The 24,509-nt window shown below is 32.8% G+C and overlaps 4 protein-coding genes across 5 annotated transcripts; 2 read left to right on the plus strand and 2 right to left on the minus strand.

The window, feature by feature from the left end:
* Positions 1–122: 122 nt before the first annotated feature.
* LOC148211080 (cyclin-dependent kinase-like protein) lies at positions 123–2,299 on the minus strand. The gene is made up of 2 exons (XM_088126070.1): positions 1,807–2,299; positions 123–1,707 (listed from the first exon to the last, which is right to left on the minus strand). Exons 1-2 carry the CDS (start codon positions 1,894–1,896, stop codon positions 352–354), a joined length of 1,446 nt encoding a protein of 481 aa, XP_087982196.1. The 5' UTR covers positions 1,897–2,299; the 3' UTR covers positions 123–351.
* Positions 2,300–10,958: 8,659 nt separating this feature from the next.
* Positions 10,959–14,792, plus strand: LOC111026110 (putative protein S-acyltransferase 14). The gene is made up of 7 exons (XM_022304106.2): positions 10,959–11,420; positions 12,031–12,283; positions 12,394–12,485; positions 12,955–13,078; positions 13,161–13,246; positions 13,351–13,416; positions 14,335–14,792. The coding sequence occupies exons 1-7, from the start codon at positions 11,232–11,234 to the stop codon at positions 14,461–14,463; spliced, it is 939 nt and encodes a 312-aa protein (XP_022159798.1). The 5' UTR covers positions 10,959–11,231; the 3' UTR covers positions 14,464–14,792.
* A 1,058-nt stretch (positions 14,793–15,850) lies between these two features.
* LOC111025939 (uncharacterized) lies at positions 15,851–17,245 on the minus strand. 2 transcript variants are annotated; one of them, XM_022303866.2, is made up of 2 exons: positions 16,788–17,245; positions 15,851–16,694 (listed from the first exon to the last, which is right to left on the minus strand). In XM_022303866.2, the coding sequence occupies exons 1-2, from the start codon at positions 16,845–16,847 to the stop codon at positions 16,104–16,106; spliced, it is 651 nt and encodes a 216-aa protein (XP_022159558.1). In that variant the 5' UTR covers positions 16,848–17,245; the 3' UTR covers positions 15,851–16,103. The 2 variants fall into 2 exon arrangements, with proteins under 2 accessions (XP_022159558.1, XP_022159557.1); XM_022303865.2 differs by having other exon boundaries at positions 15,851–16,706.
* Positions 17,246–21,737: 4,492 nt separating this feature from the next.
* LOC111023995 (small ribosomal subunit protein uS15) lies at positions 21,738–24,079 on the plus strand. The gene is made up of 5 exons (XM_022301547.2): positions 21,738–21,883; positions 21,986–22,058; positions 22,183–22,321; positions 22,425–22,611; positions 23,781–24,079. The coding sequence occupies exons 1-5, from the start codon at positions 21,861–21,863 to the stop codon at positions 23,812–23,814; spliced, it is 456 nt and encodes a 151-aa protein (XP_022157239.1). The 5' UTR covers positions 21,738–21,860; the 3' UTR covers positions 23,815–24,079.
* Positions 24,080–24,509: the final 430 nt, after the last annotated feature.

Here is a 24,509-nt window from a genome sequence, read left to right on the forward strand (position 1 = left end):
AAAGAAAGCAGCTTCACTCACATGGGGCACCCTCCATCTTCATTGGATTTGTCTTCAAGAATTAAAAAAAAAAAAAAAAAGAACCATCCTGAAATTAGAAAAATGGAGCAGACAAAGAACAATTCAGAAAGAAAATTGCAAATTTCTTGCTATTCACTCTCACCATGGAAACATATTATTATTGTCTTCTTCAGCACTAAACAAGCACAGAACAAACTCCAACTCTAACAGAAGTTTCTAAACTCCTACTTCGATTATACCAATTCAACGACCTCAATGGCAAAAATAAAAGGAAAATGAGGGAGAAATTTTGTTTTTTCCCCAAGTAGAGATTGGTTTTCCTTCCCCCGGCTACGATGACAATGAGGCGGCGTTTACGGCGGCGGCGGCGGTGTTATACCTGCACAACACCTTGCATTTAACAACGCTGCCGTAAACATAGAAACCAGGGGCGACCATTATCCTGACGACCGACGGCACCAGCTTTCTGGCTTTGTCGCCGCCCATGTCCTCCATATAAACGGAATCGAAATCGGCATCTTTCTCCACTCTGAAAATCGGTAAATTCGGATGAACGGAGTTGGCCAGGAGGTGCAGAAGCCACACGCTCTTCGACGCGCCGAAGAACGCCTGCAGCAGCGGCTCCGGCCAAGCTCTGTTCCATCCGAGCATCGCGACGATTTCGCTCATTTTCCGGTCGCAGAACCGGCTGAAATCCTCGCTGAAATGCTTCGTTCCTTTGTTCAGAACCTCCTCCCACGTTAATTCGTGGAGGAAATTGAAACATCCGAAATTCGCTTCGCATCTTTCAATCGGATTCAGGACCTGAGTCGAGGCGTTCTTCTGAAACCCTACCGATTCGAAATCCTCGTAGAAAGCTTGGTTGAGCAGGGCCTCGAGGTAGAAAAGCAAGCTTCTAGGGTTCTTCGAGAACGAGATTTTGACATCGTAAGGCTGGAGAAGGACGGAAATTCTTTCGTACACTTTGGCTCCGACATGGCGGAGTTGCAGAGTGAGTGACCGGCTGAGAAGCCGGATCGACGATCGAGATTCCGATACTGAAACCAAGAAATGTTCGATTACTTGCTTCTGATTCATCTGATGGAAACTCTGGATTTGATGATACTTCCCAATTTGGCAAGGCGAATTGCCGCTGCATTCTTCGAGTCCGGACTTCAAACTGTGGCAGTACGTCTCGAGTTTGTCGAGTTTCTTCTCCAGTTCGGCCATGGCATACTTGAGTCTAGAGGCTTCCAGAACAGCCTCGTCCCTCTTCCTCGTCGCCTGAACCAGCTTCTGCGACAGCTCCGTCACCGCCACTCTCCACTGCTCCTCTCGTCCTTCGTTTACCGATTTGGGGCTCTTCCGCGTTAACGACGAAATTAGGGATTTGAAAAGTCCATTAGGGCTCGCCATCGAGAAATAAGTCTGTTTATTAACGCCATTGTTGTCCAGAGGCACGACGGATATTTTCTCGCGCGCGTGGGGCCGGCACCGGTTGCACGAGACCGGCCCGTCGGAACTCGACACCGAATCCGACTCCGAATCCGACCGTTTCTTGATCGCCTGCGATTTCCCATTCCTGTTCCAGTCATCCGCACGATTCAGCGGCGTCGGGTGGTGCTTCGGACTCGTTCCCCGGTCCGCACGGTCGCCGCCCGAGGCGGCACATTCCTCCTCCTGCTCCTCCCTCTCGCATTCTTGAATCTGCAACAAAACTCATCATTCTCCAGAGAAACAAACAGGGGAAACCGAAATTCTACCATTATTACCGGTTGAAGAAAAGAAAAGAAAAAAAGCACTCACCGGCGTGAAATGGGAACGTGAGTGGTGGTGGGGCGGAGCAGCAGAGGCCGAAGAAGAAGAAGAAGAGAAGGACGAGGGAGAAGGAGCCATGGCTGAATTCAGCTCTGCCACTGCCACATCCAATTTTCTTGCTTTATCTGTCAAAAAACAAAACAACTAGGTGGGAGGAGGAGAGGAATTAAGGCCAATTGCTCTCTTATCGTTGTCTTTCATTTTCTTAGGTTGCAGTTTCGTCGTCTTGTAATCATGATTACGATTCACAGACACAGATAACCCTCTGAGCACCAAAAAGATTAAAACAAAAACGAAACGGTCTGAAAATTTTCAGGGTGGAAGAGAGACGGAAAATGATGACTCGTATGGGAAGCAAATTTCCATTCCCCAAAAGCTATAAAATGGGAAAATCGAAAAAGAAAAGAAAAGAAAAAATAAATAATTAATCATAACAAAATTCAGAACGTGTCTTTCCTTAAATCCAAGCGCTCTCGTCTTTCTTACCATAAATTCTGGTTGACAAAAATGGCAAAATGTGCAGAAAAGTTCTGTGAATGTATTCAATGACTATGGTTAGTATTTAACAGTAAGATATGGTTCCTTTTACTGAACTCCCATGTCATAATTATCCTTCATGATTAACTTTATTGCATAGTTTAATAAGACACGCTAAGAAATATCAAATTTATGTTATATTTATTAAAAAAAAATACAAAGTTTATTGCAGTTAAATTTCTAATTTCAACGGTCTTATGAAAAGGAGTAAAAATTGAAGAATTTAATTTGATAATTTTAAAAGTTGAAATTCAAAGCACTAAAAATTATAATTTAATTAACAAGAAGAGATTCTATAAATATAAGAGGAAACTGTATATGGACAGCTTCATCTAGAGCTACACTAGATTAGATGCCCCTCATGATGAGTTTTGCCTGCACTATCCTTATTTGATAATAAGGTCTATTCCATTTCCAATTTTATCTCATTCGATTTTGTGCCAATAAAAAGTTGACCTTATTCTATGTTCAATTGACGGAAAACTCAAAATAAGGAAGGCGAATTCAGTTTGGGCATAAATACAAAACAAAACAAAACAGAAAAAGAAAAATTTATATATTTGTTGATTTTCCATTATTTTTTTTATAAATTGAATATTTTACATGAATGTGAGGTGCTTTTTCTTTTGGATAAACATTGTAAATAGTGAAAGAATTCCGTTCAAAATTTCACAAACATCATTGTTCTTTGAAAGAGTGTCTTTAGATGACTCCAAGCAATTTAGTATCATACAAAGGGAGAAGTTTTGCATCAATGTGAGTGTGGTACTGAATAATAACACTTCGATATCTAAGTTAGAACATGAATTAGTGAAAGTTAGTTAGGTGAGAATTGCATTTTTTGGTATATTGTCGAGAGGACAATTTGCTTTTGTCTGTATAGGACAGTATGAACATCTAGCCGCCCAAAATGCATTAGTTTTCCAAGTCGTACACACGTCTATTACACATAACGTTGGGTCGTCGAGGGTTGGGAGACAAACTCAGGCAATACCCTCTTTGGCCTTGTCACTAGCCCTAGTTTTCTTCTATATAGGTATTCAGTTCGTCACTCTAACTTGGTCCTCATTGAACTTAGTTGCAACCCATTACACGTTAAGCCCCTCCCATAAGTTTCGACCACATGTGGTTTGCTCAAACACAGAATCTCCTGCTTTGGTACCATCTTAAACATGATTGAACGACCAATAAGCAAAAAATTTAACCTAATAGATTAGGATAAAATATGATAGAGATCCATTTAAGTGTAGATTAGGATTGTGTTAAATAATTTACATGATTGGTTTAAAAGTGTAGCGATGTTGAAAGGTATTGTAGAGAAGAAAGAACAATTTTGATGGATATACATTGAAATGGTTGGGTTAAAATAGAGTAGAGAGGGGGAGGAAAGGAAATAAATGAAGGGGGAAGGTGGCAGAGATGAGAGCTATAAATGAAATGGGAATGGGAATGGGAGCATTGAATGAGTTAGTTGTTTTCAACATTTAACTCTCACATCTAATCCTTCCACCTCCACCTGTCCTCATTTATTACTATCTCTTTCAATCAAAAGAAAAAAAAATGTATTGCCCAAAGTATTTACGAGGAAAAAAACAAGTTTAGATGTTTTTTTATTCATTTTTATCACAACACTTTTAAAATATTTATTTAGTTTTTTATTTTCATTTTAATCCATATATTTTTAAAATATTTTACTCGATAATATTTATTTATATTTACAAAATGTTAATATATATATATATATATATATATATATATATATATATATATATATATATGATAGAAACCATTTAATATAAATTTATGGCTACAATTAAAAAAATTTAGTGAGTTAAATATAATACTAAAATTTTGATCGAAATAAATCAGATACAAATAAAAATGAAGGAATCAAAACAAACATTTGGTATGTACGAAAATAAATATTTTGAAAGTACGTGTTCCAAAATGAATTGAAACGAGTATAGTAACCAAAATAGTATTTAAAAAAATTGATAAATCTAATATTTCAACTTTTGATTTTACATTTAATAGATCCCTAAAGTCTAAAAAAATTGATAGAAAGTTTATAAACTTTTAATTTTGTGTGAATTATTCGACATTTTTTTTAACTTTTACATATACAAAACTAAAAATTTAGAGATTTATTAATTACACTTAAAAGTGAAAAGAATTTATTATACACCATTTTAAAAGTTTAATTTAACTTATTATATGCTATTTTAAAAGTTTATGAAGTAATAATTAAAATAAATAATAATTAAAAAGGTTTATCAGATCTACTTGTGAGTTTGTTGTGATTTCTTAGATGAGCTTTTAAGTGATACAGATTTTCTATTCACACTTTTAGAATAAACCCTAATGGTACGTTATGATGAGTGTTTCAGATGATAAAAAGTATTTTTCAAAATTATTATGTTTGGTAAAGTAATTTTAAATTCTATAAATAGTATTTATTAAATACTAAAAAACCATTTGTTTCTTGAGAATACAATAATGTAAGATATCTCGCCTCTAAGGTAGTTGAAACTTGAAAGTAATTGTTAAGGTCTAATTTGTAAAAATTTCATTTTTTATGTCAATTACCGTTGAGTTATGCTCGCTTTGACATATACATTAATGTTGTTATATTTATTTATAAATGTAATTTATTATATAAAATAACATATTATTCATTCATCTTTTTTTCTTATAATTTTCAACTTACAAAATAATAATATATATCATTCTCTAAAAAAAAATCTTTAACTAAATGCAATTTTTTTTTAGAAAACTTATAGTCAAGGAATTCACAAATGTCTATCCATTTGAATTGGTCAACCTTTTAAATTTGCTTACTTTTATCTTTTCCTTTGCAATTAAATATTTATAAATTTCATAAAACCTAACTATTAATATAACTGTTGTAAAACTCTCCCAAGTTTATGGTCAAAGACATTTTTCTATCGTTTTATTTTATTTTTTCATGATTAAAATTAATGAAACCGTATTTTAAACCAGCTATTTCACAAGATTAGTAAAATTGGCTATTGAAAATGATATATTAATGAACTTAAATTATCAAAATTTAATACATAATTTTACATCTAAAAAATTAATAAAAATAAATTTTAGATGATATATTGTCTATATTAAATATTCCCTACTAAGACCTGTTTATATAAATCGGAATGAAAATATTATTCTGATGTTGTTTATCATAAAATTTTCTAGACTAAAACTGTCTCGAAATGGAATTATATATATAACAATTACTAGTATACATCTTTCTTCTTTCTATCTAATTACAAATAAATTATTGCTATAATCTTTTTAATTTAAAATTAAATTTAATTTATTACTATATTATGGATAGTAAACATTTTTTATTATAAAAATGTATTTAATATTAATAAATAATGAATCATTAAATTACATCAACTATATAACTAGAACAACCGTCCTTTAATATAAAATATTATTATTATATTCAATAATAATGAATTATATTTTAAATAATCTATTGATATTGTTTGACAATGACCGTAAAATTAAAAGATTAAAAGTAAATTTATAATAAAATCACATCAACTAATAAAGATTGTATGAAATTTTATTAGTACTATATATGATAAGCAAATAATAAAAGTATAAAACAATTAATTAAAAAATTATAGATCTCATTAATAGACGAACGAGAAATGATAAAAGTTACAAAATAGGACCCACAAAATAAGTAACGAAAATGAGATTGACAAGGTTACAAGAGAATAATCAAGTTACATGAAACAGAGAAGTTCAATTTTACCATAAACTTTCCAACAATCCTATACTTAATAGGTACGTTGTTTGTTCCCCTTTTTTTTCCTTATTCTTCTTTATAGCTAAGTCTATATTGGTTAAAATACATGTACTTTGAGGCTTATAAGATTTTATACATGTATTTTTAAATTGCTAAATTTAGTACTTTTACTAATAAATCTTAGAATTGTCCTCCTCCTTAGTTTGAAGTTATTTTTTATTTGACTTGACAATATAATAATAATAATTTGGATTCAACACAATGTAAAAAAAGGGTAAAACATTGCAAAAAGGCTTTTTATTGTTTTTTCACTATAGAAATTAGTCTCTCTAAGCTATTTTCCTTGCCAGCATATTATCGATATAGATAACATGTTATTCAATGCTTTTTCTACAATCGAATTTAGGATTTGATGGAGGTCGGCATAGACATAGTTGACATACTCTTGTTCAGTTCAAATCCATCGATACAAAGAATTTCGTTAAACACCAATTTTATACTACGAGAATTGTTCAAAGTTATATTCAAAGCATTTGATTCGATGATTCCATCTCAGAGTCATGATGTTCTGTTGACTGCATTACAAAGATACTTCAAAATCACTACATTCACGAAATAACATCAAATTCACATATTAAACTCACCTGAAAGTTCGGATAAGAAATTGAGATAGAGGATATGGATATTGTCTATTTTCTCTTAAATCTCTTGTAGCTTCAAGTTAGCTCATATTAGATCTCATCGTCAGCTGCAATGTAATACGTTGATTTTTAGTGATAGAAACTTAGAAAAAAATAACAATACAATCAATCTCAAACCATGAAATTGATTATATTGTTATGCGTTTTGAATTAGTCACTATCTCCCGCTAAAAGGTCTTGAATTCGAACCTCCACCTCTATGTCGGCGAAAGACCTTTCTTTCTTGTTAACTCAACCTTTCTCTGAGGTTGAGTCCAACCGAACGGACCTTACGATTTGCAAAGAGGTTCCACAAGAAGCTGCTGCGTGACTATCTTAGTCGTGGGATCAACCCTGCCTATGGTGGGTGCACGAGAGGGCGAAGGCGAAACAAAAATATCGAATGGACTTCTTCACCTTCCTTCATGTCGTAGCCTTAGCTTATCGACGGGTCTTGCATTAGGACTACAAAAAAGAATCATCATACTCACCATTATTAATTGCTTATACTAAAAACATTCCATTACTATTTGGTTCTTAAGAGTAATTTCAGCCCAACTAAAATCAGTTTTACCCATTTTGAAATAACTTGTATATTATTATTGATTAAATGGAGGTGATATTGACGATAACAAAAGTGATTTATTTTTAACAAATAACTAAACAAAATTGATTTGGGTCATGTCAAAATCTTATACTCTTACCTAATATTTGACAGTAAAATACAAATAATTTTAGCATAGACAAAAATGTCAAAATCACCCCTCCAAGAGAAATATAAATAAATTAGGGCACTCATTATTTCGCACCTTACTTTCTTGTATTATTAAGTTGTAAAGCTATATAACAAATAGTCTACATAGTTGAATTATGGTTCTCACACTCACACTCTCTTCAATTGGAGATTTTATAAGTGGAAAATTAGATGGATAATAAATAGTGATATTGCTTAAATGTTAACTAACTTCAATCATTGGCTAATTAATTCACCGACTTCAGATAGTAATTTATTAATCAATTGATTTAAAATGTTATTTAATTGAAATGAGCTAATTTAATTGTTTAGAATATTACTTAAGGCAAGACTATATACATAATTTGATTTGCAAAGTACTCAAAAGATTGCTAATTAGTTCCAAATTCTCAGTTTTTGTATAGATTTTAAATATCTTCTCCAATGCCAAAGTAATAGCTCAACAAAATTGGCATATTTTTAAAAATTGGAGTTGAATGTCTAAAAACTAATTCTATTATATTCTGTTCCATATTTTAGCTCATATAACCTGCAAGAATTTTAATGAATAAATATAATTTAATATATGCTTTAAAAACCGTTAAAACTATTAATTTTTTTTTCAGTATATATGACATAAGTTTTTCTTTAATATTGTGTTTCTTATTATATTTAAAATTATGATAGACTAAGGGTATGTTTGGGAATGATTTTGATCAACCAAAATCATTTTTGCATGGCCATCACTGTCCTTTCTATCAAAAGTTAAAAATTATTATTTTTTAATTGATTTTTAAGGTAGGTTACTTTTGCAAAATTTTAAACTTTGAAAATAAATATTCATAAGATAATATCAAGATAATATCAATGATGTTTGGGGTAAAAATACTTGGGACATATGGAGGATGCTCATTGGTGTTTCGGGAATAAAAGTACCACCAGGTCCACCTCGAACCTGCCGAGAAGACTGGGTTCACCCATCGTGGGGGCTAAGTGTAAAAAGCACCGGTCCGACCTGGACGGGTTCGATCTGCTCAAACCAGACAAGTTCGACATGAAAAAGGACAAAAGTAACCGTCGGTCGTGAGTACTGTCGGACCCACCACCTATAAATTGAGGGTCTGATTTCACGCTCAGGTATCGAATCTCATCTCGAACCTTATATTGTGCCTGACCTAGACTGACTTGAGCGTCAGAGAGTTTACCCTCTTGTGCAGGTTCGCTCTTGAGTTCAAGTCGAGTCGGGGACCGGGTTCGAGCTTGGTTCGAAGAACAGCGTTGTACAATTCTTTGCATAAACAAATGAAAACGTATGTATAAAATAATATGCTATTATTTAAGTTCAAAGTTTAAAATAGAGGATAAAAAAATGTTAAAATAATATATCAAACATACTACTTCAACCAGATTTATTTTAAAACTCTTTTCCCAAAAATCTGATTGTTCTTCCTTCCAATTTTCTCTTATGTTTTTTAAATTTTGAAACTTTTTGGCTAAATTTCTGGAAAAAAAAAAGAAGAAAAAAAAATCGTAACCATAATGTCCCCGCTTTCCTGTGTCTCTTCTATCTGGCATCTGACACAGCTGGCTGCTGCCCTTGGCCATGGCTTTCGCCGCTGCTCCAATATAACGGAAGCCTATAAAAGTTCAAATGTTGTTTTCATTGCAACTTTTACTTCATCAGAAGCAATCTTAAACCAACCTTTTAAGAGTAACGGGTTAAAACATCTATGTTTACTAAAAACGTCGTGAGTTTAAATCCTTATCCTCGCTCACACATATTGTAGTAAAAAAAAAATTCTTAATATTAGCTGGTCGTTATTTCTTAAAGATTAGAGGTTCAATCTCCTATCTCTATAGACCAACTAACCCATTTCAAGAATTTACCTAATTTGGACTTCATAGAGCCGAACATAAGTCTTTTCTATCTCTCTCTATCTTGCTCGTGCATAGTTTATAATTTCCCTTTTTTACCATTTGAAGGAGGGGTTGACTTTTTTGGATGATATGCATGTGTGTTAATATAAGATTTCTTGCTGGTGCTCTCTTGGAACAATTATTGAGGACGTCTGTTTGTAATGTGATTGTTTTGCGACTACCATGGCCTAGCATATATTTCTTCTTCAAATTTGGGAAATTTTTACCAATTCTAGCTACCTACCATATTATATGACTAGGTACTACAAGAGTAGTAGATAATCTCAACTCCTAACTATGAGAGTACTATGATTTCTTTTTTTATATAAAATTACCACTTGGTTGATCTCACATAAATAGAAGAACAAATGTAAACTATGAGAGTACTATGATTTCCTTTTTTATATAAAATTACCACTTGGTTGATCTTTACATTTGTTCTTCATTTTGTGATATAGAGGGTCCAATCAAGATATTGAATCTCTTCTTATGTCTTTCATATGGACATAGCCGCATGGTTGTCCATTTAGGTTAGACAAAAATTTAATAAATTAATTTCAAAAGATTTCTCTATAGTTTTGACCGAATGATCTTGAATGTTTTGGTGTGATAAATAACACAAAAATACTAAAAATTTCGTTGCTATTGAGAAAACTTCTACTAAACTTGATCTTTCTTCCTTTCTATATATATATTTGTTTGACAAGATAAAATGTTGAGAGGTCGTTTCTATTAATAAAAAATTGTACCTCTCCTCCTAGAAAAAAAAACTAACGAGATGATTGCTATTAAATTTTGTGACTAAGCAAAATATTTTTAAAAAATAGTTTGAGGGAGGAGTGTGTGCATGTGTTTTTAAGATTTAGTTGATATGTGAAATATTTTATATCTCATCACGAAATAAAATATTATATATCTCATTTAGTTAGGTGAAAGACCAACTTTAAGAAAACGTTATTATAAAATTACACTCTAAACATACTCGTGTTATTTTTCAATTAAATTTCAAACTTGTTATTTGAGTAACTATTTATTTGAAGCATTCGACATTAAATTAATTTAATTAATTATTTGAGTACAACATAATGGAGATAGGGTGGTTTGAACTTCCGATCTCAAGAAAAATGAGTTTATGTCAATTACAATGCTTATGTTTACAATTAATTTAATTATAATATTAAAGGTAAAATAAAAAGTTATATTTTAAATATCAAACCATACATATTTAACCTTTCGTCCTTTTTGTATCCTTAAGACATTTAGAGGATATGTGGAATAAGTATAATTAAAATCTTTTTTAAGTTTGGAATAATGGCAGAAATCAGATAGTTTATGTTTTTTTTTAATTTTATTTAATTTAGTATAAAATAAATAAAGTTATATCTGAAATTTTATCCAGATTTCAATTAATCAAAAGTTTTTTCACACTACATTTGGGAATAGAAATATAGATATTTTTCTTGTTTTAGTACTGCTACTGAAACGACGAGTCGGAACTCTTTGAATAATTTAATCGGAATTATCTTTATAATTTTGTATTAGGGGGACTTCCATTCCATCTTCTGGAATTAGTCCTCCGCCGTTCGTCGGATTTTTTTAATATCTTCCCGTCTGAATTCTCCTTCGTTTCCTAATTTTCCTAAAAATGTTCCCCAATCGGCTCTGAAATCCGAACTCCGATCGTCTTCGCGGTTTCCTTTTTGACTCCGATTTCGGACTCTGCTCGTGATTTTCATCGTTTCGCTTTGCGAGATCAGGAGCAGCTATGTCGTGGAATGTGTTCAAATTCTGCACGGCACTGCGTGCTCTGGGTTCCATCATGATCCTCTTAGTTCTAGGTATAGTCGGTCTCTCCTATTACGCTTTGGTCGTCGCCAACTATGGTCCGGCTCTCTTTCGCGGAGACCTCAATTCGCTTACAGCTCTGCTAGTCTTGCTCTTGTTTCATTCTTTGGTAATATATTTTTCCTCTTTTAGCTGCAATTATGTATGTGCACTATGCGAACTGTTGATCGTTTTAGCTAGTTGGGGACCTCGGCTGTTCCTGTTTTTCTCTTTTTTTTTTCGGCCCGAGTCTTGGGAACGCGAATTTTGACTTAGCTTAAGATGAATTGCTTAGAGAATGTAAATTCTGGAAAAATTAACATCGTAATGGGGGAGTTATTGCTTATTGTATATTGTTTCATATTAGTCTTGGGGCTTAGGGGTCAAAATTTCAGCGAAGTGTTCAAATTTCTTAACAGTACAAACTTCAGATTACCTTGTGCATTCATCAATTGCTCTGGGTAACAACCGTTTGATTTTTCTTCTTCTATTTCTACTGAGACGAATCTATTGCTTTATTAGCTCGTAGAACAGCAGAATATATCTTGGGTTATCCCTTTCGGTTTGTTAGAAAATACAACGGTTCTGGGAGCCAGAAGAACTAGAAAGAGAATTAACACTATGCCCTATTCTCAAGTTGAAATATTGTGTTGTGGTAATATTTGTATGTTCACCTTTAGAATAGCATTTATATATTTCATGTAGCTTCAAACTTTCAATTTACCAATCTGTTTATGTAGTTGGTGATGCTATTATGGAGCTACTTTTCTGTTGTGCTAACAAATCCGGGGTGTGTTCCACCTTATTGGAGACCCGAATTGGATGAAGAGAAAAGCGATGTGGATCCATTAATGGCATCAGAATATAGTGGTCCAGGTGCAGTGCCAGAACAAGGTGCTGTGCATGTGCAAATTGATTCTGCAAATCAAAAAACACGATTTTGTCGCAAGTGCAACCATTTTAAACCGCCTCGTTGCCATCATTGCTCTGTTTGTAAGTTCTTAGTTGGACATTTTCCAATTGTTTTTATTTTCTGTTGAAACTTACTGTGGGGTCCTAGTTGGTAAACTAGATATAAATACTAATTATGCTTCCTTTGGTAGGTGGAAAGTGTGTATTGAAAATGGACCATCATTGTGTGTGGGTCGTCAATTGTGTTGGAGCAAAGAACTACAAGTACTTCCTGCTATTTTTGGTATGCATAACCAGAGTATTTGGTTTGATCTGATATCTAGTTCTTTGTTTCATGGTTCTCGTGATGGATGACCCCCTTTGGTACCTAATATATCTAGTCAGAAAATAAATGATGGAACTTATACACTCATGGGTATACTCTAGTTCTTTGGTAACTTGTTAGTCAATATAACCTGCCATCATAGATATTCTAGTTCTGCTATAGAGATGTTTTCTGATTGTGTTATGGCAACTTCATTAAGATTATTAAGTCATCTTGCTCTTTTGTTTCTGATCTGTGGTAGAAAAAACTTTTTATCCCTAGAGTAGTTGCATATAACTTATTCTTCTTCTTCTTCTTCTTTTTCTTCTTCTTCTTCTTCCTGTTATGCCCAGCTGCAATTTTAGCTCATCACTTAATAAGAACTGCATGCTAACTAGAGATATGCAGAAGTTCCACTAATCATCATATTCTGTTGATTTTCATGCAGTTTTACACATTTCTTGTAACAACCCTGGTCACTTTGTCATTGTTGCCATACTTCTTAGCTTTCTTTTCCGATGGTGATATAACAGGAACAGCTGGCAGCCTCGCAGCAATTTTTATCACATTTAGTAAGTGCTTAAGTGACAACTTTGTTCAATATTTTAAATATTTCAACATTTATCTCTGATTTTAGTTGCCTGTTCCTTGCAGTTTTGAATTTAACATTTGCATTGAGTGTTATGGGTTTTCTGATATTGCACATATCACTGGTGGCAGCCAATACCACCACCATCGAGGTAGCCTTCTAGAAGTAGTATTTTGTGTGTTTTGCTTTTAAACATCCAAAAGATGCTTAATTGGTCCTTGGGATATTTGATTCTTCATTGAATGATCTTGCCAGGCATATGAGAAGAAAACCACTCCAAGATGGCATTATGACCTTGGTCGCAGAAAAAATTTCGAGCAGGTAACTTCTTCTCAACTCACTACCTCTTCCTTGTGGGCATTCACTTATTGATGGTATGGTATCTTTTAGTGCCCAAGAGCTAGACGCTGATTTTTATTATTGATGCCTTATTTAAGTTACATGCTACCCAAGTTTCCAGAGGCTTGATACTCTCTCTAGTCTCTACCGGGGTTTCTTCCTCTAGTGGGACTCCCCTATTTCCCATTTTTCTTTCCCAAAACAGGCTTATAATATCAACTGCACTCAGCTTAAGTTACATGCTACCCAAGTTTCCAGAGGCTTGATACTCTCTCTAGTCTCTACCAGAGTTTCTTTCTCTAGTACTTACCCAACTGCTCTCAGCTTACGGGACTCCCCTATTTCCCATCTTTCCCAAAACAGGCTTATAATGTTAAATATGTCTTTATTCCGAAATGACACATGGGTCCCAACTCCCAACTATCCCTATCTTATATGCGTAACAACTGACAAACTCTGGTTCGCTGCTCCCATACCTTTTCAAGAGTTCAAGCAAAAGGAATCTGCTAGCATTATTCCTATTATCATCTTGATTCTACATTGAAGTTGTCTAATAATTACATTCATTTAGTTAAATACATATGTGGTCACACATCTTTTAGGATAACAAACCTGAAAATATTATCATCTACGATCTATATCTATAATATCCTCAAGGACCTCAACTTTTTGAAATAATGTCTACAATTCAAATATTTGATAGTAGTATGAGTATCAATAAAAAGAAAAAAAAAATAATCTTATAAAAATTGAGCTCAACTTGTAAAATTAAAAATGAATAGCGTATGCAATGTGGAACAACTTATGTAATTGGATAGAATTGTGATAAGATGCCTCGTATCAATTACTTATATACTGGGAGTTCTGTTGCCTGTGACACTAAAATAATTAATAAATCAGGTGTTTGGAATGGATAAGAAGTACTGGTTTATCCCTGCATATTCACAAGACGACTTAAAGCGGATGCCTAATCTCGAAGGTATTGAATATCCAATGAGGTCAGACTTGAATCTACTTCAGGAATTGTAGAATCAATCTCACGGAAAGTGTGCAAGCTTCCATTGTTTGATACATAACGACTCGAGTGATTGCATCAAAGGGAGAGAGCCTGAGCCCAGAAGACATCATCTTGATCCTTGAATTGAGTGACAGGTCAGTTAAATATTAGTATCTTAACAAACAATGGTCTTCTCTTAGTCTCAGGTGGTGCGCCGTATGTGTATAATAATAGTTGGAAATCCATTGGTCTGCTAAGTGATTCACAAATTGTATTAGTTTGTGTTCAGTTTTAGCACATTGTACCTTTTTTTGTCTAATGTATATTTGTTATCTTTATGGAAACCACCTTAGTTTTGAGATGTAGCCTGTTATGATGGTCCATCTGCATCATTTCATGGGGACTCCCACCCCTTGGAAATTAGTCATATTATTGCAACCTTTTGCTCTAAACTAGCAAGTGCTTGTATTTGAAACTTGTTTTAACTCCAAAGTTTTTGCAGATTCTTTTTTTAAGCTTTCAAATCTCATCTTAAAGTCAGTTGTGGAGGGCCGTGGCCGTGGCCTCCGCTTCCCTCCTTGTTCATGTGAAGGAAGGAAAGAGAGAAGACAGGAAGAGAGTTGAAGTCAATAATTAGGAGCCTGAAATTTAATTTTTGAAAATTAAAAGATCCGAAATTTTAACCATGTTTAAAACATTTTGATATTTAATGCGGAACTCAGGAATACTATATATAATGCATGAGGCTTTGAGGATTTTTTTTCTTCCTATTTAGAAAAAATCACTATGACTTCTATTCGTTATTTTTAATTTGATCGAATAAAATCAAACTTGAATTAGTGGTGAAATTAAAAAATTTATAAAACTAAATTTAAAAATTACTCGCGAATCAAAAAAATAAAATGAAAAATTAAGCCTTAATTTCATTCCTATATCTTGACGGGACTTAGCATGTGAGGACGGCAAGCCACCCAAAATTGGGCAAACATTACGTCCACAAGGAGGGGCAAAGCTTGAGTCGCCCAAATATGGGAGGGGGTTTAGTATGGTCAAACTTGTCAACTTATGCCAATAGAAATGCCGTCACAATTTTTGAAATATCGGAAAAATGTTGACGTCGATGAGATATTTATTGAAATATTAAAAATAAAAAATTTATAACAAATATTTAAATTTTAACGACATTTCACTCTATTAAAATAAATTAAAATTATTAATATTAAATTATGTGCATTTTGTTGATATTTTTAATACCTTGTCAGATTTTTTTCTATGGAAATGTTGAGTTACTCTTTAAATCCATGGACATGAAACTTAAGACAGTACACCTATAATGAGATACATGCAAGAATCCAAGAAACCCGTTTTCTCAGCCTTAATTTCATCAAAATTTTACTAAATAATAAGGACTAAATGTAATAGCCATAAGCTACAAAGATTTTGATAGGCTTAAAATATAGATTTAAATTAACAATTGTTTATCTCAAATAGAGAAAAAAATTCACATAATAAAACAATAAATATTGTCAGTCAATTTGATAAGTACATACAATTAATCCCTCCCCCAAAATGGAAAAAAAAAAGGAAAAAAAGAAAAATGGAAAAAGAAACATCTGTTATACACAAATGACAAAACTGTATTAACAAAAACGACAGAGTTTTCCCCAAAAAGTCACTTCCGAATGACAAACTCCTCCCCCGATCGTCGATCAAAATGCTTGATCCATCTTCCCTTCCCTTCGCCGGAACCTGAATTTCCTCCACTCGCCGCCACGTGCGCGATATCCAAACCCTTCCCCACCGGCAGAAACGCCGATCGAACCAGCCGCCGCGTTCCATTACTGGTAACATTTTTCCATCTGAAACTCGAATCGCTCCTCGAGTTCGCATTCTTGCAAATCAAAACCGCGCCTCTCGAGCTCAGATTCGCCAATTTCAGCACTCCACTGAAATTCCTCCTCTGGCTATCCACCACCAGAAAATCTATCCCCACAAGTCCTTCCATCACCTCTTCCGCCTCTCCGACGATCACTTCCGGCGCCGATCCCGCCCTCTCCAGCGCTCCAGAATATTCTCCCCTCGATCTCTCGTCGGGAACTACGCACACGTGTCTCCCTCCGGTGTGACGGCTCGCCACCGCCAGACCAACGCTCGTCGCAATCGCTCCGCCGCTCGACCACGTCTCAACGATGAATTGCGCGTTCCATCCCGCCGCCATGGCAGAAATCAGCTCCGCCACGCCGGATTCCCGATGGAGATCACACTTCACACGAAACTGAAAAACATCAATCATAAGCTCCACCAAAAAACAAAGAACAGAAAGCAAAGTTCCACACATATTTCGAAAGCTTCTTACAGATTGAACGGTGTCGATGTAGGCCTTGGAAGCCGTCTCAGGGGACCAAACGAGCTTCATATCCAAATTTCCGGTACGATTCAATTCCTAAACCTCCTATTTCCTCAATTGGATTCGTAATCTAGGGTTTTATTCTCCGATTTCTTCTCCTCCAAGTCGCAAAAGCAATTTCCGGTTTGAAAAACTGAAAGAGTTGATTGTGGAATTTGGGGGTGGGGGGTTTTTATTCTGAGGCATAGAAAAAGTAAAGTGAAAAATTAGATATGGTTGACCGTTGACATTGCCCACTTTTTTCCGACGTGGATAGATTGGATTACCACCGTGGTTTTTCTTCATCTTCCAAAAATTGTCAACCAATATATTTTAAAATTACCATCCACCACCCAAAAAAAAAAAAAAAAAATCCTGGATTACATTATGAAACTTTATATGGATATATTATATTGCCGACCTTCAAATTGCTTGCTTCTGTGTTTTTCATTTTAATGGTATGTGTTTTTATTGCACTTCTCGTGTGAGAATTTGATTAGTTAAACTTTATCGTGTTTTTTTTTCTTTATTAAGATTAAATTTGTTTATTACTTGTTTCCTTGTTGTTATAGATATGTTCTTTTTTTTTTTAATTAAAAAAGAAACAGTTAGGTTACCTAATAAAAAAAGTGACTTGTAAACGTGTTCTAAGTTTTAAATAAAAAAGGTAAATTTATTTTCATGGATTAGATTGACAAAATCTATTCAAGATATATTTGTGATTTTTCTCTCATCAATTTAACACACAAAACTAAACTAACGTCATTCTTCAATAATTTATCATTTTGACGACTGTATTTTTTTTATATGTTGAACTTGTACTATGGTCTATGTGTTTACAATTTGATATTTAGCTTAGAACTATTGACATAAATAGCTTATATTTTAAATATAGCAGAAAATTTGAAATTTTGTAAAATATCATAATTCCCAAAAAAAAAAACTCAATGTAATGTCAAATATAGTTTTAAAAAAGTCGCACTATTTAAAAAAAATAAAATAAAAAACCTTGGAACAAACACCATTTTTTACTACTTTTTACAAAGCATAACCCCACAAACCTAATATAGATTAATTAGTTTCCACGACCGTTTTTTCTCCTTGTATATTATAGACTTTTTGTATACATAAAAGCACATAAAAATAAACAAATATTAAACATTGATCAATATAATGAAACTAAGTTGTAAAGTTGTCATATTTGAAAAGTATACTCTATTCAAAACAACATACCCGAGTTTCCATATTCAGCTCCTAATTTTTAATTATTATTTATTTGAAAAGTCAGACTGTGAGTTGAAAATGAGAGAGAATATTTAAAAAAGAAAAAAGAAAAAAGAAAAATTGCAGATATATATTTAAAAGAGCAAATAGGGTGGAAAAAAAGAATAGAAGGGTCTAGACGAGAATGTGGTAAAAGTAGCCGTTTTGAATTTTGATTAGGTCGAATCCATCCCCTTAACAAATCAGCAAAGATAAAACTCAAGGATAGATAGGGTGGCCACCTCATGTCCATATAGGCTTCTTTTTTTCCACCTAAGAAAAAAAAAAAACCATTCTCTCTATTTAATATTTTATATAAATTGTGATATGTCATGTCATCCATCCATATTTATAATGATTTTAGGATAAGTGTTTATAAGCAAGTGGTTATAGGAAGATTAAGTACTTTATCTAAAATACTTCTAATGTGTATGCTTTTTAGAAATTTAATAATTTTTAAAATATTTTTATTAAGTAATCTAACATTAGAAAAAATTGCAATAGCATTTTAGCTAATTACAATAACTTTTCTTAATCAGGATTATAAATTTTTTTTTTACGAATTTACTTTTGTTTCACCAAAGCCCGGATTATTCTTACTTTATGCTATGAATCTTCTCCATTTATAACTAAGTTTTTCAGCCTTGTAACGTCATGTCAAGCTCACCTTTGTATTATTGTAAAACAAATTATTTCCTATGGTAAATTCTAAAACAACATTAAATTGAGATTTAGTTTTCAAATCTACTCTACCAAATACGTTAGAAAATAGTGAGAAATAAAGAATACAACTATATTTTTTATTAAATTTCTGGTTTCAAAATTTCATATTTATATCACGTCGTTTAAATAATTAAATATAATCTGGCAAGGAGTGAGGTGTACTCAAATATCCCGGCGGAACCGAAAGGTAAAATAAATCACGAGATTCAGGTTTGAAGGGCTGCCAATTGGCAAACGTATGAATGATCAAACTTTTGACTGGATAATAGATATGGCCTGCGCCCATTGTTCCAATTCCAATTCCAAACCGAAACTAATTAATTTAGTGTCAAATTGAATTGTGTCACTGTCTCATGCCTCTGTCTCCAACCAAACTCCCCACCTGCCCAATCAACCATCATATGATGCTCCACTTCAGAAAAAAAAAAGATACTTTTGATCACTCTAAATTGGATTGGATTCAAATAAATGAAACTTCGGATTGATTCGAGAAGTCACGTGAAATAAATTTGACTTGAATTGAACTAATTCGAACGCATGTGTGTCAAGTAGTCTAGAGGGAAACCAAGATAAAAGAAGGATCATGCAAGCAACGAACCAACATAAAGAAGTGCATAGAATCAATTTTAAAACTGTTTCTTCTATGTATCATAAATTTTTATAGGTATATATTTATGTTAATTTTATTTCATCGAGTAAGTTTTATGGATTATTTATTTTCCAACAACTTTTTTTTGTTTAGTTTTCTTAGTGTTGTTTTTCTTTTCCCCGTATGTATGTAAATAAATGTTTAAGATATCAATTTTTTTTCTAATAAAATAGTTTGAATGAGTGATCCTTTCATGGTTGTGCTGGGTTGGATTCAACCTAAATTTACAACCAACCTATAAACACTTATAACTCAAACTTATCTATTTCTTATTTTATTATTATTATTTTTTTACAACAACTTATATATTTCTTATTAATATATCATGCTTCTAAATCTTAATATAACGTTCATCATATATGTTTCCTCTTAAATCAAGATTGTGGTGTATATTGATCATCCGAGTATAGCTAGTAGATAAAAACACTGATATCTAAAAATTGATGGTTCAATCAGACATAGCAATTAGTTCAGTATTGATTCGGTTAGATTCTGGTTAACTTTCATACATAAATCCTCTAAAATGAAATGACATGTTTATTACTTTATCGAATGATTATAATATAAAGTTTGATCATTATAATTTTTTTTTATAAATGGTATAATATTACAAATGTGAAAGTAAAAATTCAAACTTTCGAATTAGTAGAGAAGTTACTAATATCTTAACGAGTTAAGTTGAGTTGAAATTAACAATTATATTTGATTCTTAAAGTAACGGTTAATGTGTCTAATCTTCTTGTTCGAAAATTTTATGTTTTTATTGTTTATTGTGAATATTATTGATAAATAAAGGAAATAATAAGACATAATATTTGTCCTTAAAATTTGAGTTGTGTCTACTTGTTTAGCATTGCATCTTAAAAGATAAAATTTTAAAAGTATTGGAATTTGTGTAGCTTACGTTGCATGGTGTGTGTCTATATATATATAGTATATGTGGTTTCTATTTGATTTGTGAGTTTGTAATTTATATTATTATAATGGTAAAAACTTAAACATGATCAATAAATTTCGAGTTTGTTTGGTAATATTTCTTCTTTTTTTTGTTTATTTGTTTTTAATAAAAAAATAAATGAATGGCATGATCCAAGTATCATAAAAACAAACAATCTTTGTATTTGTGTTTTGAGACAAATTATAAATGGGAACAAGAAAGAAAAAATTTGTTTTTGTTATTTCTAAATTTTCTATGCAATTTTGAAAATGTTAAAAAAAATGAAAAACAAGAAACATAGTTATATACGAGAAGGTTACTAAACTGGTACGTACAAATCTATATATCAAACATATACTAAGTTTTCAATTTCAATTATATACCCTAATTTTGGGAATAAAATGTCCCCCTAAAAGTAAAAATGACCTTTAACAGTCAATTTTTATAGTAACTGATGCCTAAAAGCATGCATGCCTAAATAAATAAATAAATAAATATATATATATATATATATAGAAATCCAAAGAAAAAGATAATAAATAATATATAATTAAAATAAAATTGCTATTTGATTTTGACTTTCAGATAGGTTGTAACTTGGTTGTCACCTACCATTTTGTCTGCGTTCAATCTTGAGATGCTACGACTTTGTACCCGAAATGCTTTTTTCCAACGATTAATTTTATTAAACACATTTCTTTTATAATAATTATTAAGATGGATGCCTAAATAAAATTAATGACATAAATTTAGCTGTATTTAGAATGAAATAAAATTTATATTTATATTAATCACACAAAATAAAAAAATATATAATTTATTTATAGATATCTCAATCTTATACATATATCCAACCAAATATAATTATCTTTATTCTTAAATATCTTATTCTCAAACAACCTTTAATCCCACATATTTTTCTAATGAATACAATTAAAAAAATCTCAAATATTTTAATCCCAGGTAAGTAATTCCAACGACGGTGAATCTGGTGAATCTTTCTATGCAGGACAAAACTGGACCAAAATGCCTCGTAGCCAAAAAACTATAAGAATCTCTAAATGCTAAACAGACGGATAGCTCTTTTTTTTTTTTTTTTTTTGAAATCATTAAGAGTACAATTAGGTATTTGGCATAAAACGGGAATATTTATATTTAAAAGAAAAAACCGTAGATAGCATATGGATGGGGCAGTTTTGAAAATAAAATAAGAACTGTGCGTAAATATTAGTGTTTGGGAGGATAGTTATTACAATTTCTGAAAGTAATTACGAGATGTGGGCTTGATTATGGAAGTTGGGCTTTAACGACGAAGGCCCATTAAGCCCAACAGTAACAGATCTCAATCATCATTCTTGTGACACTATAAAATGCTCTGCCAATGGCTTCTAGGGTTTTGGTGATTCGGCCGTCCAGGACTTGAGAACTCGAGAAGTAGGGCTAAAAGTGTTCCACTGCCTTACACGAAATCATGGGGCGTATGCACAGTCGAGGGTTTGTTTCTTATCTTCGATTCTTCTCTGTTTCGTCTGTTGATTTCTTTTGTTGAATCTGGTTGAAATTATTCCCATCATTTCCTCCATTTTTGGTTCGCAGTAAAGGTATTTCCGCCTCTGCATTACCCTACAAGAGGACGCCGCCAAGTTGGCTCAAGATCTCTTCTACTGATGTAAGTGTTTTCTAGACTCTCTCATCTGTTTGCCTAACGGAGAATGATACCGGAAATTCTGAGCTTGGTTGGTTGCTCATCCGCCTGAATTGGAATTTCTTTTCCTCTTGGCATTTGAATTTAGGTCGATGATAATATCTGCAAGTTTGCGAAGAAGGGCTTGACGCCATCTCAGATTGGTGTTATTCTTCGTGATTCTCACGGTATCGCTCAGGTCAAAAGCGTTACTGGCAGTAAAATCTTGCGTATTCTTAAAGCCCATGGTATTGTTCTTTTCAATGTCTTGCTTCCACATATATCTCGAGCATATCGTTGTACGTTTTTTACGAGCGTTTTTGACTCTGGAGTTTGGGTTGAACTATTTAGGATTGGCACCAGAGATTCCGGAGGATCTTTATCACTTAATTAAGAAAGCAGTTTCCATCCGTAAGCATTTGGAGAGGAATAGGAAGGACAAGGACTCCAAGTTCAGATTGATTCTTGTGGAGAGCAGAATTCACAGACTTGCTCGCTACTACAAGAAAACCAAGAAGCTTCCTCCAGTTTGGAAATAGTAAGTTTTCTTCGTACTTTATCCAATTAGATTGGTAATTATATAGCATGCATGTTCAAAATGTAGTACATTGTTATGGTTTATCTTTGATGCTTTATGTTAAAATGATCAAATTATTAATTTAATTGTATTTTTTGATATTGCTACTTCTCTTCTCATTCTAAACTGTCGTCCGCTTAGGCTTCTGGTATTAAGCCCGATGTATTGTTTGGATTTGCTTTATGTCTTATTGACCACTGACCTGATAAAATATTATGACAGAATATGTAATGGGCCTAGTATAGTACCCAAACGTTTAAGAAGAAGGAAGTACAGAAAGGAAACGGGGAAGAAAATTATTTTGTTTATTATAATGTCCAGCTGATGTAGAATAGTTATCATTCTTATTACCATTTGATTGAGAAATTTGGGTCAAATGATCTAGTCTGGTGGTAACAGGGTGGGTTTGTGTCCTCATTCTATTTAATGCTAGTTTCTTCTTGTGCATTTAGATTAATACTAGTCTGTTGGTAGTATAGGTATAAGAATTTATCAAAGAGGGTAAAAAAATTGACATGCCAACGTTGCATCCTGATTTGTGTGCATTGGAAACCGATTTTTTTGGGGAACTAGTTTTGCAAATATGCAATATTTTTCAGTTCTTTTAGCACTTGAAGACCCATCTATTTATGATGGACTGCACTCCATCACGTTTTTATTTTTAACCTTTTAATAATCTTCAGGGCTATTTACTCTTGATATTATATATACATATATATATGCTTGATTATGTGATTTGACTTTCATTATAAAAAAATCTAGTTCTATATTTTGTTAGAATAGGTTCTCTGGATCTGAAATATGTTTTCTCAATATATTGTGAACAACCAACATCTTGCTATCCTAGAACAATTTGCCTTTCCAAGGTCCTTATAATTCATTTATATTTTTATTTGTTTGTTACTCCTTGAGATATTTATAGGTGTTAAAAGTTTGTTGTATGTTGAGATTGATTGTTTTACACCATAAATTTTATTTTGGTTTCATATTTTTATATTTATTTTATCTGTTCCTTATATTTTTTGAAGTTCTTTTTTGGTCGATGGACTTTGCGTTTTTTCCTGCTAAATCTCATTGGAAACTTCATGATTGATATGCAGCTGCTGAATAAAGTTTCTTTTTCTTTGCAGCGAGTCAACAACCGCTAGCACCCTGGTTGCATAATTTTCAGTTAGGGCAATTGGTGACTATATGATTCGGTCTCATCGAATTGAGTCATCCAGAGAGTTCAGGCTGATCAATGAGAGTGGTGACTTGGTTTTTATTTATGGCTTAAGTTTTGACTTCAGTTTTTTATTTTGGTATTTAATGGAATCTGTAGACTTGTTTGGCCAGATTTAAAAAGCAAACTGGAAAATATTTCGTTGCCTTGATGCAGAATGTTCTTTTTAAAAGGTATTTATATATTTTAATGATCATTTTTGAGGTAGAGGGGAGGTTAAAGGTCTGCTTGAAAATTGCAGCCCTTCATTTGATATGGATGCGATGATAAACTTCTCTTGAACGTCGAGTATTGTTGGGATATAGAAGATTTATCTTCGATGATGGTTTCCAAAAAATAAAAATACTGAATTTTTAATGCTTTTGTCTACAAAGATGCCATAGACGCACCCATGTTTTCAGGTGAACTTTTTCGTCGGTTTTCTTCTGTTAATATGGGATGCTTCTATCGCATCCTTGTCATTATTTGTGTTTTCTCTTAACGCCCATGTATCATCCACGGAGTTAACGGTGCCTACGCACTGCATTGCTAAAATGTTCTGAAAATCTTAAGCTTTTATAAATGGTCGACGTTTTTCATCAAGCCAAACTAAGGCCAACAGTTTTGTTTTTCCAAGTTTTATATGTTTGCAAAATTT

The sequence above is a fragment of the Momordica charantia genome (assembly GCF_013281855.1).
Source record: "Momordica charantia cultivar OHB3-1 chromosome 6 unlocalized genomic scaffold, Mcharantia_2.0 BLBB01000006.1, whole genome shotgun sequence".
NCBI classification, from domain to species: Eukaryota; Viridiplantae; Streptophyta; class Magnoliopsida; order Cucurbitales; family Cucurbitaceae; genus Momordica; species Momordica charantia.

Coding starts and splice junctions, on each gene's coding strand:
- LOC148211080 (XM_088126070.1), bottom strand. CDS start 1,896: ATGGCTCCTTCTCCCTCGTCCTTCTCTTCTTCTTCTTCTTCGGCCTCT. Junction 1,708..1,806: donor CACGTTCCCATTTCACGCCG/GTGAGTGCTTTT, acceptor GTTTTGTTGCAG/ATTCAAGAATGCGAGAGGGA.
- LOC111026110 (XM_022304106.2), top strand. CDS start 11,232: ATGTCGTGGAATGTGTTCAAATTCTGCACGGCACTGCGTGCTCTGGGT. Junction 13,079..13,160: donor AGCAATTTTTATCACATTTA/GTAAGTGCTTAA, acceptor TGTTCCTTGCAG/TTTTGAATTTAACATTTGCA. Junction 13,247..13,350: donor CCAATACCACCACCATCGAG/GTAGCCTTCTAG, acceptor TGATCTTGCCAG/GCATATGAGAAGAAAACCAC.
- LOC111025939 (XM_022303865.2), bottom strand. CDS start 16,847: ATGAAGCTCGTTTGGTCCCCTGAGACGGCTTCCAAGGCCTACATCGAC. Junction 16,707..16,787: donor ACATCGACACCGTTCAATCT/GTAAGAAGCTTT, acceptor GATGTTTTTCAG/TTTCGTGTGAAGTGTGATCT.
- LOC111023995 (XM_022301547.2), top strand. CDS start 21,861: ATGGGGCGTATGCACAGTCGAGG. Junction 22,059..22,182: donor TCAAGATCTCTTCTACTGAT/GTAAGTGTTTTC, acceptor ATTTGAATTTAG/GTCGATGATAATATCTGCAA. Junction 22,322..22,424: donor GCGTATTCTTAAAGCCCATG/GTATTGTTCTTT, acceptor TGAACTATTTAG/GATTGGCACCAGAGATTCCG.